The sequence below is a fragment of the Myodes glareolus genome, chromosome 9 (genome assembly GCF_982192425.1).
Source record: "Myodes glareolus chromosome 9, mMyoGla1.1, whole genome shotgun sequence".
In the NCBI taxonomy this organism is placed as follows: Eukaryota; Metazoa; Chordata; class Mammalia; order Rodentia; family Cricetidae; genus Myodes; species Myodes glareolus.
The window spans coordinates 43069055-43082834 of record NC_142034.1 but is presented as its reverse complement, the minus strand read 5'-3'; the positions used below and the strand labels follow the sequence as shown (position 1 = coordinate 43082834).

Sequence of the window (13780 nt, the reverse complement as noted above, 5' to 3'; positions counted from 1 at the left end):
GAACCCACTTTGCAAACCAAGCTGGCCTGGAATTCACAGAGATCCGCCTGCCTTTGCCTCCCAAGTACTGGAGCTAAAGGCGTGCGCCACCCCTGCCATCTGAGACTGTCTTCTAAGCAAAAGCGATTGCTGCTATAGCGGTGGTGCTTTAGTCTTTGCCCCCTGAAAACAGAAGCTGGTAGGTGGGTCTCTATGAGTTCCTAGACAGCCTGATCTACATAGTGAATTCCAATATAACCTGGGTTGTGTAGAAAGATCCTGTCTGAAAAAGAGCTGGAAAAATGGCTCAGCAGTTAAGAGCACTGTTGCTCTTGCAGAGGACGCTGGTTCTCAGCACCCACATCACTGCCACCCGTAACTCAAGTTCTAAGGGATTTCACACCCTCCTCTAAACTCTGCAGGCATCAGGTGTGCATGTCGCACACATACTTACATGGAGGCAAAACACTTACAAGGCTTGCAGCCAGCTTTGCTTAACGGAAGGGATGCAATTTTAAGTCTTTATGGGCAGAGCATCTGGGACCTACTGGGAAAGGAGGAAGTGGTGAGGATATCTTTGGAGGCTGGCTACCACACTGAACCCTGGGGCTTCCAGATTAGAGAACAGAAAAACAAAAAATGCTAACAACGTGAATGGGAAGGAGCAGCCCAGCAGAGGGGTAAGGGCTGAGCTCTTCAGCCGGCACTTGAGGCACTGAGCCTGTGTATTTCCTCTGTGGCTTTCCTAGAGGAACAGGCAGTGCTACAAGGGCGCTGGCGGGCTGCGGTCTGGGACTGAGTGAGTTTTGGGAGCAGCGTGCTAGCCCTCCCAGTAGAAGTGAGGGCCTGCAGTTTTAAGGTCTGGCAACTTGTTTTTTCAATACTTCATTTTTTTCCCTTTTTTTAATCCTTTTTTTGAAAGCATTTATTTATTTATGTATATATGTGGTTTTTATTTTTGGATGTACATTTGCACACCCGAAGACAATACTGGATCCTATGGGACCGCAGTTATAGACAGCAGTGATCCGCCATGTGGGTGCTGGGAATTGAACTCAAGATCTCTGGAGAACAGCCAGTGCTCTTAATTGCTAAGTCATCTCTCCAGCCCCACCCCACCTTTTTTTTCCCCCAAGACAGGGTTTCTCTGTGTAGCCTTGGCTGTCCTGGAAGGAACACACTTCACACTGGCCTCAAACTCACAGAGATCTGCCTTCTTCTGCTCCCTGACCCACCCAAAGGCATGTGCCATCACTGCCTGGCTATAAAAAGTTTCTTTTCTTTTTTCTTTTTCTTTCTTTTTTGTTTGTTTGTTTGCTTTTCTGGACAGGGTTTCTCTGTGTAGCTTTGGACTCTGTCCTGGAACTCGCTCTGTAGACCAGGCTGTCCTCGACCTCACAGAGATCCACCTGCCTCTGCCCCCAAGTGTTGGGATTAAAGGTGTGTGCCACCATTGCCCGGTTTATAAAAAGTTTCTTAAACAAGTTTTTCATAAAAACTTTATTTAGCTGGGTGGTGGTGGAATATACAAAAAAAAAAAAAGGAAAAGAAACTTTATTTTAGCCAAATTCTGAAAAAGAAAACCCCCAAAACCAAAACCAATGTCCTTCTATAACTAGCTAAACTAATGACGACATAACTAGAGAATAGACTACTATCAACAATAGAAAGGGAGGAACTAGGGTTTAGAGAACGACTCAACGGTTAAGAGCACTTGTTGAAGTTTGATGTAGTAGTGGACACTTGTTGTCTTAGCACTCAGGAGGCAGAGGCAGGAGAATCTGGGTTCAAGGCCAGCCTGGTCTACAAAGTGAGTTTCAAGACAGTCAGGGCTACACAAAGAAATTCGATCTCAAAAAACAAAACAAAACAAGAACAACAACAAAAACAAAAACTCAGTGAGTGAAGCCCTAGATTAGTCCCTAGTACCACAACATCAAATACATAAATAAACACGCAAATAAATAATAATGATGAAAGGGAGCTGGAGGTGACCTTTAGGGTAAAGCACTTGTCTAGAGCTCAAGGTCCAGTGCTTGGACCCCAGTACCACAAAGCAAATTAAAAACCTACATAGGACAATAAGTTGATCATAGATACATGCCTATGGGCATATGTGTGTGTGTTTGTACAAGTATGAGAAAGGAAGCAGAAGAGTAGGCATGAAACTCATGACTGCCTTCCTGTGGGAAATGCAGGAGAAAGGGTGGAGTAAGCTTCAGGTAATGAAATTGTCTATTAATAATGGAATATGCATGTGTGTGTGCATGTGTGTGTGTGTGTGTGTGTGTGTTGCTAGGGATAAAACAAAGAACCTCATGCAAACATTGTAGGCAGACATTTCTGTCCCACCAGCCATTCCCCAAATAACCACACAGAGACTTATTATTAATTATAAATGCTCAGCCAATAGCTTAAGTTTATTTCTAATTAGCTCTTATAATTTAGATTCACCCATTTCTATTAATCCACTGCCCCAGGCTCCTTTGCCTCATGTACATACTTCCCATCTCATGGCGTCTCCTCACAGCTCCTCAGACTCTACCCTTCTTCCCAGCATCCTCCTAGTCTGGTTCTCCCACCCATTCCCATCCTTCCCAGCTATATTAACCAATGAGAGTAATACATATTTATAGAGAAAAGATATTGTTCCAAAGCAATACTGTAACTGGTGATGTCATATTTCTTTTGAACTTAGGAAGAAGGTTGGCATGATGACACATACCTTTAATCCCAATATTCAGGAGTCAGGAGCAGATGGATCTCTGTAATTCAAAGACAGCTACGACTGCATAGTGAGAGTCTGACTCAAAATAAAGAGTGAATATTGGTTTAACTATTTTTAATGTGTTCACAAATAACCTTGCATATGTACTGTGCATATTTATGTGCATTTTTTTCTAGCCAGGCTTTCTCTGTGTAACAGTGCTGGCTATCTTGGACCTCACTTTGTGGACCAGGCTGGTCTCCAACTCACAGAGACCTGCATGCCTCTGCCTCCCAAGTTTTGGGATTAAAGGTGTGTGCGACCTATCTCTGCAATACTACAGCAAACATCGTTTAGTGTATGTTTGCATAGTCATGCAGTTACTTCCTTGTGGTAGATTCTTGGATGCAAACTGTAGGTCAGACAACACACTCAGGTCAGGAAGATGACTCCGTGGGTGAAAGGGCACACCCCACAAGCCTGGCAGTCTGAGTTCGAATCCTGGAACAGAAGGTGGGAGGGAAGAACTGACTCTTGTCCTCTGACTTCCATGTGTGCAGTGGCACATGTGTACCCACAGTCACACACAACAAGTTTCGGTCTAGAGAGATTTCGTAGAACTTTCCTTGGTGATGACGTAATTCTGTGTATGTTCTCATGAATTGGCTCGTGAGCACTTGACATGAGGAAATTTTTTGTTTGTTTTGTTTTTCGAGACAGGGTTTCTCTGTAACTTTGGAGCCTGTCCTGAGCTAACTCTTGTAGACCAGGCTGGCCTCAAACTCACAGAGATCCTCCTGCCCCTGCCTCCCGAGTGCTGGGGTTAAAGGTGTGCACCACCACCGGCCGGCAACATGAGGAAATTCTAAGGATGGAATTTGAAATTGTGTTTAAACAATCTGTGGGCCAGAGAGATAGTTCAGTGTGGCTCCTGCAGGTCTAGGGGCTTGGAAATATCGTGTCTCTGGTCAGGATCCCTTGGTATCGTTTAGTGCTCCACCATGTTTCGGAGTCCAAGGGACAGGTACAGAGAATGCGTGCCATGGGTGCTCTGAGCCCCCACGACTGCTTCTACCTGGCGGTTTATTTCATGCCAGTGGTGGATTTCCTCCAGCAAAGTTTTTTTTTAAAATATTTATTTATTTATTATGTATACAATATTCTTTCTGTGTGTATGCCCTCAGGCCAGAAGAGGGCACCAGACCCTATTACAGATGGTTGTGAGCCACCATGTGGTTGACTGGGAATTGAACTCAGGACCTTTGGAAGAGCAGGCAATGCTCTTAACCACTGAGCCATCTCTCCAGCCCCCTCCAGCAAAGTTTTTGTGGCTGAAATGTGTGACAAGTTCACAGTGCAGGCTTCCTAGACCACTTCCGGGTCAGAGGAGCCTAAACGACTGGGCAGAAGGAGGAGCGCAGGCCATTGGTAGGACAGCTGTGCCTTTGGCTACTAGAGCAACCCAGGGCTATGTATTGGGGGCTTGTCTGTATTAAAGGCCTCGACAAAGGTGATCATAAGGCACCTATTGCCATCAGTATCTTGAGAACCGTTTTTCTCTCTTCTAGGGTAAAGCCCCCAAAGCTGTCATCAACATCAAGGACTTGAACGCCACCTTCCAGACAGAGAAGATAGGACATCCCCACGGTCTGCAGATCACCTACAGGAAAGAGGAGCACACCAGGAATCTCTTTGTGTATCATGACAGTGGGAAGGTGAGATGGTTCATGTAGTTTCTGCATTCTCCGGCATGGCACCCCATCCTTTGGGCTCCTTTGCTCTCAGCCTCCACTGCACAGTTCATCCATGCTTACTCAGCTGCCCCTGAGACCTCCCTGCTGCAGCTGCTGCGGCTGCGGCTGCGGCTGCTGCTGCTTGCCTTTGTCTAGTTCTGCCTTGTGATGCAGCAGAGATCTGAGGAAGGCAGAGGGGATGTGGGAGATGAACCTTTCAAGTACTGGGAACATAGCTGGGCTACCTAGGCAGTACTATACAGCACAGTAGCTGGGCAGTGTGCAGTCATCAGCGAGAGAAAAGTTAGCGGAGGGGACCATAGCCAGAAACGGCAAATCTGAGGCTTGTGGTGACACACACCAGGCCCCGGCACTCAGGAGGCAAAGTCAGGTGGATCTCTATGAGTTTAAGGCCAGCCTGCTCTAAATAATGAATTATATGTCAGCAGGGACTACCTAGTGAGACAACAGCAACACACCACACACATATACACACAACAACAACAACAACAACAAACAAATGAACAATGAAGAAATGGCAAGTCCAGGTAGGGCTGGAGATAGTGATTTGGGAGGAAAGGTGGATAGACTGGGCCAGGGCCTTTCTTTCCATGTGCCACACACTGGACTGATGTTACCTAAGACCTCGTGAGCCTTGGGGCTGGAAGAATGGCTCAGTGCGGCATTTGCTGCTTTTGGAGAGGACCTGGGTTCAGTTCCCAACACCCACAGGCTGATTCACAACAGTCTATAACTTCAGTTCCAGGGTAGTCAGTGCCCTCTTCTGGCCTCTGTGGGTACGAGGCACTTATGTGGTACATAGACATACACAGGCAAAACATTTGTACACATTAAATAAAAACAAATAAATATTTTAAGAAAATTATTTTAACTTACGTATGGGGTGTTTTGCCTGCATGTATGTCTGTGTGTCATGTGCACACCTCGTCCTCACTGAGGTCAGGATAGGGTATTGGATTCCCCCGGAACGGAAGTTACAAAGAGTTGTGACCTCAAAAGAATGGTCAGTAAAAAAGAAAAAAAGAAAAAAAAAGAGTTGTGAGGTACCATGTGGGTGCTGGAAGTGTCTTAATTGCTGAGCCATCTGTCCAGCCTCCAAATAAATAAATAAAAGGACTAGTCTTAGGGCACCCCAGATCCATTCAATTAGGAATTTTAGGAGAGTCTTGGGTGATTAGTTCTACAGTAAAGCTTGAGAAATATTATGGTCCTACAATCCCAGGGGTTTCAGACTGAGGCAGGAGGATCATGGGTTTGAGGCAAAATTATAGCAAGATGGGGACATCAGCCCCGTCAGAGGAAGGCAGTCAAGCAAAAGGGTGTATGTGAGAGGGAACTGGTTCAGGTCCTCAGCCTCATCAGTGATGCAACAGGATGGAGACGCATTGCTGACGCTTTGGGGTCATTTAGTGTTGGTAGACATGCTCTGGGTGACTGTTCTCTTTCTTTCTTTCTTTCTTTCTTTCTTTCTTTCTTTCTTATGTTTTTTTGGGTTTTTTTGTTTTTTGGGTTTTTTTTTGTTTTTGTTTTTTGTTTTTTGAGACAGGGTTGCTTTGGAGCCTGTCCTAGAACTAGCTCTTGTAGACCAGACTGGCCTTGAACTCACAGAGATTCGCCTGCCTCTGTCTCCTGAGTGCTGGGATTAAAGGCGTGCACTACCACTGCTCAGCTATTATTTTATAGTTTTTTTTTTACAGTTACTTGCTCAGGATTGTAGCAGACCTTGATGGCAATTGCTGTTTTTCTTTCTTTCTTCCTTTTATTTCCAAGACAGGGTTTCTTGAACAGCCCTGCTTGCCCTGGAACTGGTTTCAAGACCAGGCTGGCCTTGAACTTGCATAGATCCACTGTCTCCGCCTCCCAAATGCTGGGATTAAAGGTTTGTGCTACCACCACCCAGCTTGGGTTTTTTTGTTTGTTTGTTTGTTTTCTTCAGTGCTGGGAACTTGACCATGTGCACACTGAGTACCTTTTTTGCTGGGGCAGCCCCATTTACCTAATGCCTAAGACCCAAGAACTTTTGTGTTTCCTTTTTTACTTTTCCTTCTTTCTTCAGTAGGAGTCATGTTTGCTATGTAGCCCAGCTGGTCTTGAATTTGGAGCAAAGCAATCCTCCTGCCTTAGCCTTCTTCCTGCTGAGTTTGTAGATATAGGCCAATATAGGCCTGCCCAGAAAGCCCTTAACAGACACCAGGACAGGAGAGCTCAGAAGTCCAGGGGACTGGACCCCTGTGTCCTGCCTGGGGGCTAGAAAGGAACTTGTTGAATCCTGTTGGAATTGTGTTCAAATGATTTTCTCAGTCACGGCAGGGCCTCGCAGTCCTGCGCCATAGCTATCCAAGCAAGTCTTTCAGCCTCCTCATCCCAAATTCCTGGGGGAGAGCGTACCTGATAACTCCAGTCCAGCTGCTGTAGCCAAGGCAGGGTGGGGATTGTAGGGTGTGGGGTTGAGGATCAGGGCAGCAGTTCTCAGAGGAGAAAAGCTTGGACAGGAGCCAATTGCCTGAGAATCTATTCCAGCATCTAAGCTAACCTATGGGGTGGATGGACTGTGGTAGGTAAGTGGGGAGGGCAGGAAGGAGGAGGAGCATGAGGCGATGTGAGTGTGGGGGATGAGTGGCAGGCATGCAGGACAGGTACACTGCAGAACCTAGGACATGTTACTGTCTGTGCACCAGGGGCTATTGAGTATTTTATATTTTATTTATATATATAAATGCATATTTTATTTTATTTCCTTATTTTTTGTGGTTTCTCGAGACAGGGTTTCTTTGTAGCTTTGTAGTCTATCCTGGAACTAGTTCTTGTAGACCAGGCTGGCCTCGAACTCACAGAGATTCACCTGCCTCTGCCTCCCGAGTGCTGAGATTAAATGCATGGGCCACCACCACCCCGCCAATAAACGCATATTTTAATATGTAAAATATATTTGTTTATATTTTTACATTTTATATATATTTATATTTTAAATTATAATATTTGGTTGATAGCAACTTTTAGGACTAGCAGACCCAGGTCCCTATGCAAGGTCTCAGGTCAGAGGAGATTTAGGGCTTAGAATATGTGGAGACATCCCAATGCAAAATGACACATTGCATTACGTTCTTGGCATCATCTTGCTCTGTGTTTCATTTTGCTGTTTTATGTATATAGGTATTTTGTCTGTGTGCATTATCTCTATACCATGTGCATGCACTGACTGTGGAGGTCAAAAGAGGTCATCAGATTCCCTGGAATGCAAATTACAGATGGTTACAAACTACCAGTGAGTCCTGGGAATCAAACTCAGACCCTTTGCAAGAATAGTCCCTGCTCTCAACCCCTGAACCATCTCTCCAGCCCCTTGCTCTGTATTGAAACTACTAATTGTCTCAGTATAAGTTTTCTTCTGGTTTGTTTTAGACAGGGTCTCACTATGTAGCCCTGGCTGTCCTATAACTCACTATGTAGACCAGGCTGACTTCAAGCACACATAGATTTACCTACCTCTGCCTGCTGAGCACTGGGATTAAAGGTGTATGCTACCATGCCCAGCCTCAGTAAAAATTTTAAAGTAAAATTTCTCTAGGAAAAAAGAGAGAAAGGAAAGAAGAACTGAAGGTGGGTGTGGTGATAATAATTCTAGTACTTGGGAGGTAGAGGTTGGAGGCTTACAACAAGGTTCAAATGTGGGCTACATGGCAAGAGCCTGTATCGAAACTAACAATAAAATAAAAAAAGGTGTGGTAGTGCACACCTGCAGTCCCAGTATATGGGAGGAAGACGCAGGAGAATCAACAGTTCAAGGCCAGCCTCTGCTACTTAGCTGCTTGAGGAGACCAACCTAGGCTACATGACTGTATCTCAAAAAACAAAAGCAAACAAACAAAAATGTAAAAAAAAAAAAAGAAAAGAAAAGAAAAGAAAGGCTCTGGAGATACAGGTTAGTTGTAAAGGGTTTCCCTAAATAATGTAAAAAGGAGCTGGAGGGGGTGGCACATGCCCTTAGTTCCAGCACTTGGGAGGCAGAGGCAGGTGGATCTCTGTAAGTTCAAGGCCAGCCTGATCTACAAGAGCTAGTTCCAGGACAGGCTCCAAAGCTACAGAGAAACCCTGTCTCGAAAAACTAGAAAAAAAAATACTGTAAAAAGGGGCAGAGTGGGGCTGGAGAGACTGCTCAGCAGTTAAGAACACTTGCTGTTCTTGCAGAGGACCTGAGTTGTTCAGTTTCCAGTGCTCACAGGGTGGCTCACAGCTGCTTATAGCTCCGGTGACAGGGTTCCGGGGCTCTCCTCTATCCTCTGCAGGCACGCACACACACACACACACTTGGGGGCACGTGCGTCCATGTAGGCCCTCACACATACCCGTAAAGTGAAAACATGGGGCCAGAATGAAGAAAGGAGAACGGATGTCTGCTCAGAGAGCAGCTGAGAAAGCCTTGGATCGTCTCCAGGTGAGATGCTGCTGCCCCACGGTCATGAGGGATGTAGTCTCTCACTGACAATACAAAAGTTCATCTAGTTGTGGCCTGTGTGCATTTCAGATCCTGAATATCTATGATGGAGGAATGTCTCTATATACAATCCCCCCACCCAAAGAAGTATGCGTGTCCCCACAGCACCGAGAGTTCAGGGTGAGGGAATGTAGTCTAAGGCCCACTCCACACCGAGTCTCCTAATAGGAATCCAGGTGATTCTCAGAAACTTTAGGAAGTATACTAAGCCATGTGTGCAGATCACACTGGCCTTTTTCCGTGGCTGGGAGCTCTTCCTGTCTGTGACTTCCGACTAGCTCTGGGCAGCCCCCTGGGCTCTGACGTCCTCCTCTCCAGATGTCTCTAAATGGGACTGTGTGGTGCGTATGTTTGCTGAACGCACGTGCGTGCTGTAGCCGTGTTGCCTCTGGCCCTGCCACCAGGGTCCTCCCACATCCACCCATCTCACCACCGTGTGTACTTTGAATTTTCCCTGGCAGGAGATAGTGGATTGGTTCAATGCTCTCCGTGCGGCCCGCCTGCAATACCTAAAATTGACCTTTCCTGATCTCTCAGAGTCTGAGGTGAGCTAAATGTGGGCCGGGCTTCTGAGTCTCTCCTCCCTTCCCTTTTTTCCTTCCTGTCTCCAGACCCCTAAGATACTCAGAGGCTAGACTAGGCTTGTTTATAAAACCCAAGGAGACTGGAGAATAAGAAGTCTCTGCGGGGCCAAGGGTCTCAGCCTTTGCACATCTTTCTGACCTCTCCCACTAAAATGTGCAGATGAGCCCTATATACTGTATGCAAAGTGCTTTTGACCCATTTCAGCTCATCGCTCTTTCTATATACAGTAATTACTTAGAACAGGAAAATGGGCTGGGTGATCATTCCTGTTAATGAGTAATGGACCAGGACCTTCCCTGGCTATCCCCGCTGTGTGCTGTGATGCCCTGTTCTATGGAAGATGTTGTGGCCATCCTCTTTACAGGATTATATCTGCCTGTGCTGGCAAAGGTAGCAGTAAGCTGAGAAGTTCATTTTGATTGTCCCTCGACATGTGGGACCTCTGTCTATTTCCTGATGGGGAAGCTGGAATGACACGGGCAGAAGATGATGTTTTAAGCCAGGAGGCCAAGGCTTTCATGGATGCTCTGTCCCTGACATGCTGTGTGACCCTTACAGGTCACAGGCCTTTCTTTCAGAAAGATGGTGATTGGTCCAGGTCTCCTTGAGGTTCCCTCTACCTATGAAGTTCTGTAATTGAGGATGTGGGTTTACTTTTTGTTTTCTTTTTTTTGATAGTGTTGTTTGTTTGAGACACAGTCTCAGTGTAGCCCAGGCTGACCTAGAACTCACTCTGTAGACCAGGCTGGCCTGGAACTCACAGAGATCTACCTACCTCTGCCTCCTGAGTGCTGAGATCAAAGGTGTTCACTACTACTACGCCAGCCTCGAGGACGTTTATGCTTCCAATTTAAAGGATTGTTGTTTAAGTGATCCATGCTAATCCTTGGAACTGTCTGTCTGTCTTTCTTTCTTTTGGACAGAATCTTTTCTAACCAAGGCTGGCCCAGAACTAACTATGTAACCAAGAATGATCTTGAACTCCTCACCCTTCTCTCTACCTCCCAAATGCTGACATTACAGATCCACTCACCACACCTGAAATCCTGAACTTTCTTTTCCATGTTTTTTTTTCCTTTCCTTTTCTTTCTTTCTTTCTTGGTTTTTTGAGACAGGGTTTCTCTGTAGCTTTGAGCCTGTCCTGGAGCTAGCTCTTGTAGACCAGGCTGGCCTCGAACTCACAAAGATCCACCTGCCTCTGCCTCCTGAGTGCTGGGATTAAAGGCGTGCACCACCACTGCCCGACTTCCTTTCCTTTTCTTTCTTTCTTTTTTAAGTTTTGACATATGTTTATTTATTCTGTGTGTGCACTAAGCCATCTTATCAACCTTAATCCTGGGGTTTCATGTGTGCGTGTGCGCACATATGTGTATGTGTGCGCGTGTGTGTGTAAGCCAGAAGTCAGCCTTAGCTACCACCCACCTTTATTTTCTTGAGACAATCTCTCTTCATTGACTTGGGTTCTCCCATCAGGATGGCTGACCAGAGAGACCGAAGGACCCTCCTATCTGTGTCCCCCCAATGCTGAGATTACCACACTCACAACCATGTTCAGTTTTTTTGGTGGATGCTGTTGCTCAGAGCTGGGTCCTCAGGCTTGCATGGCAAGCATTTTACCCACGGGACCATCTCCTCAGCCCGATCCTGGAGTTTCTTAGTCTCATCTGTTAGACCTTCATTGCAAGTCTAATGTTCCTCAATTCCCAGGGTTTACAGGGAGCTGAGTTTCCGGGATAGGGTCGACTTCAGGCCCAGTGATGTACCCATTGAGAAGTTCCCTAGACAGTTTCAGCAAGGCTGGGTGGAGGTCAGGGCTCAAAGCTGAAGTCGCTCTGCTTAGTCAGCCCCCAGAGCTGGCAGCTGCTGGCTCAGTGAAGTCCAGAGTGCTGACTGCAGCAGACCCAGCAGAGGGGAGGGGATGGAGCAAGTGCTCAGCCTTGTTTAATCCGGCCTGGCTTCCCATGTTTGCTAACCTGTGTGGAGAAAGTTAGTCTTTGACCAGTGTCCTCCATGTTCCCTTCATCAGCCATTACCATCCATGCCCTGCCTGCCCCTTTCCTGACTTCCCTATGTTTAGGGGTGGTACCCAGGCTTAAGAATTTGGTGCTGGAAACCAACATTTTTTGCGGAGTTGTAATGGCTTCATCTGAAATGCTGTGTGACTCAACAGTAGAGCGCTTGTCTAATTTGTGTTGGACCTCGAGTCCCATTCTCAGCACAAGGGAGAAAAGCTAGGCTTGGTGGCCTATAATCTCATCTGGAGGCTGAGGTGGGAGGGTTGTTGAAGATTTGAGGCCAGCCTGGGCCACACAGTGAGTTCAAAATCAGGCCATCTTGGTATACACAGGAAACGTGTCGGGAGTGGGAGAAGGAAAGAAAGGAGGAAGGGAGGGAGGGAATGATAAAAGTACACAAAGTGCCCCTAGAGTCAGAGAGCCCAGTGTGCTGCCCAGCAAGTGACATCGCCCCTAAGCTTCGGGGTGCCCATCCGTCATATCACCACGGCCCCATGCCACCTGCCAGGCCATCATGAAAACAGACTGAGCCAGTGTCTGAAGTACAGGGAAGAGTCCTGAAGGAGAGCTCCAGCCACGTGGCTTCCCTTGTTTCTCTTGCTCCCCTCGGCCTAGACTAGCCCTGCGCTGCCTCAAACTCAGAATACAGAGCCAAACAGAGAATAAATCCTATAGACTATGTCTGAGGAGAGATGGAGTAGTCGAGTGTAGATTTTCATTTTGGGCCGCAGCTTCTCTCTTGTTTCCTCAGCTTTGCCCCCCTGGAACTCCAGGGACCCTGCTGCTGTTCTTGGCATCTAGGCTGCCATTTGAAGCCCTCGATTTGTCCAGTTCTCCTTTCCCACTTCCAAGAAGCACAGGAAGTCATGGTCAATCTCTGGAAGCTTCTCTGAGCCTAGGAAAGTGGGCCGTGAGGGCTGGTGGAGACCAGGAAATGGACCCTCAGAGACAGAAGCCTTACCAAGGTAGCAGCTGGTTGAGGCTATGGTGCCAAGACTCTGGTCTCCTAATGTCCAATCCAGAGTTTTCTCTATTTGTCCACCCTGGCATCACCTCTTCCTGGCCTGTGTGAGATTCTGTGACCAGGTCTTGGCTGGCATGGTGGGCAGTCTGGTCAAAGGACTCTGCTGTCTTTACATTTTGGTAGCATTGTGTGATGGTACACAGGCCTGCTGCCTGTCGGCCCTGAGTGTGATCCCACCTCTGTCGTCTAGCAGTCACGTGACTTCTGCAAAGTCTCTGCTCACATCTCTGTGGCCTAGTTTCTTAGTGAGTTTGGTGAGGCTGATAAAATCTACTACCGAGGCGGGTCGGGGATTGTACCCAGAGCCTGCTGCAGCAGACAGGTGGGTTTTCCCCTCCTTCTGCCCTTCCTCTGTTTGGTTGTTTGGGATAAGGTTTTTCTATGTAGCCCTAGCTATCTTGGAACTCACTCTGTAGACCAGGCTGGCCTCAAACTCAGAGATCTGTCTGCCTCTCTGCCCCCCAAGTCCTGGGCTCAAAGGAATTCGCCACCATGCCTGTCGACAAGTGAGTCTCTTGACAGCCTTGCCTGAATCTATAATCTGGGATGAATGAAGTACTTAAGTCATGACTGGACCATGCTAGAAAACTACAGGTGAATCAGGGCCGGTGCACTGGCTTTGTTAAGCTATTTGCACTATACCCAGCACACACTCCAAATATCAGCCATCAGCCATGAGGACGCTCCCTTCTCCACTCCAAACTTCTCCTGGGTGTGGCTAGGGAGTCAGCCTTGTCTCTCCCTGCAGCTCGTGCCTCTCACCACCAGGAACTACCTCAAACAAGGCTTCATGGAGAAGACCGGGCCAAAGGTACGTTTTCTGGGTTATTTAACGTGGTCCTATCCCAACCACCAATAAAGCAGAAAAGTGTGAATGGGAGCGGGAAGGAGGGCTGAAGAGAGAAAGACAAGAATGCCAGTGTCTGTGAGTCTCTGTGCTGAGGGACGGAGTAGGGACCAGGAGTTGGCTGCTGTGTGAAGCCCGCATTGCTCCCGCGGTTTCTTCCCCTCGGGTACCGCTTTAGCGTCTTCATCAATGTCTTGCCTCTGTCACCATTAGACTTCAGCTAACCCTGGGAAAGCAGAGCTGAGAAGGAATCCCCTAGAGAGACAGCTCTGAGAGCTAGGCATCCACCATGACAGTGTAAGGGAGACAGTCTGAGAAACACATGACCCTGTATCCTGTCTCCTCCCCCTCACCAGGGCCTGTGCTTTCTGCTG

At 47.2% G+C, this 13780-nt stretch overlaps 1 protein-coding gene across 1 annotated transcript in view; it reads left to right on the top strand.

The window, feature by feature from the left end:
- The window catches only part of Adap2 (ArfGAP with dual PH domains 2), a 30156-nt gene that overhangs the window by 10854 nt on the left and 5522 nt on the right, over positions 1-13780 (top strand). Inside the window, 3 exon segments of the mRNA XM_085695490.2 lie at positions 4255-4401; positions 9397-9480; positions 13308-13370. Of these exon segments, the coding sequence (XP_085551616.1) occupies positions 4255-4401; positions 9397-9480; positions 13308-13370 (294 nt within the window).